At 68.0% G+C, this 493-nt stretch overlaps 1 protein-coding gene across 1 annotated transcript in view; it reads right to left on the bottom strand.

Annotated features, from left to right (window-relative positions):
• Window positions 1–493, bottom strand: part of LAMP5 (lysosomal associated membrane protein family member 5) — a 9512-nt gene that overhangs the window by 7592 nt on the left and 1427 nt on the right. Inside the window, exons 2-3 of the mRNA XM_009646368.1 lie at window positions 315–446; window positions 126–231 (exon numbers count right to left, since the gene is read on the bottom strand). Coding sequence (XP_009644663.1) covers window positions 126–231; window positions 315–446 — 238 coding nt within the window. The remainder of the gene's footprint in view (window positions 1–125; window positions 232–314; window positions 447–493) is intronic.

The raw sequence follows: 493 nt of genomic DNA, 5'->3' as shown, positions 1-493 counted from the left end.
CCCCCGCCCTTAAACTGCGTTTAGGCGAGTAGCCCGCGGGGTGTTCAGGTGGGTGGACCCCCCCGGCTCCGTGCTCGCCAGACCCCAGGGACCTGCTTGAAATCCCGTCCCCCCAGGGCGCTTACGGCTGACAGCGTCCTTGAAGTAGGTGCGCTCGGCGGTGTCGTAGGTGAACTGGATCCGGCTGAGCCTCCAGAAAGCCTCCAGCCCCCGGGACGTGTTGTGCCCCTCCTGCCGAGACAGGGCCAGTCAGGACCCCAGCGCTATGGCCGGGCACCCCCCCAGCTCCCGGGCGTGCGAGGGGAGCCCCGTACCTTCAGGAAGAACAGTTTGAGGGTGTACGCTTGCTCCAGCCAGGAGATCTCCAGCTCCGACTCGTTGGTGCCGCACTTGCCCTTCATCTCGGCGCCTCGCGACAGCGGGATATCGGCTTGCTCCGTGATCAGCTGGAAACGGGGAGCGGTGCTCAGGAGGGCGCCCCCGGGGGCCCCCC

This window comes from Egretta garzetta, unplaced genomic scaffold (assembly GCF_000687185.1).
Source record: "Egretta garzetta isolate BGI_Z169 unplaced genomic scaffold, ASM68718v1 scaffold419, whole genome shotgun sequence".
NCBI classification, from domain to species: Eukaryota; Metazoa; Chordata; class Aves; order Pelecaniformes; family Ardeidae; genus Egretta; species Egretta garzetta.
The sequence above is the reverse complement of the archived record's forward strand: the minus strand, read 5'-3'. Positions and strand labels throughout refer to the sequence as shown.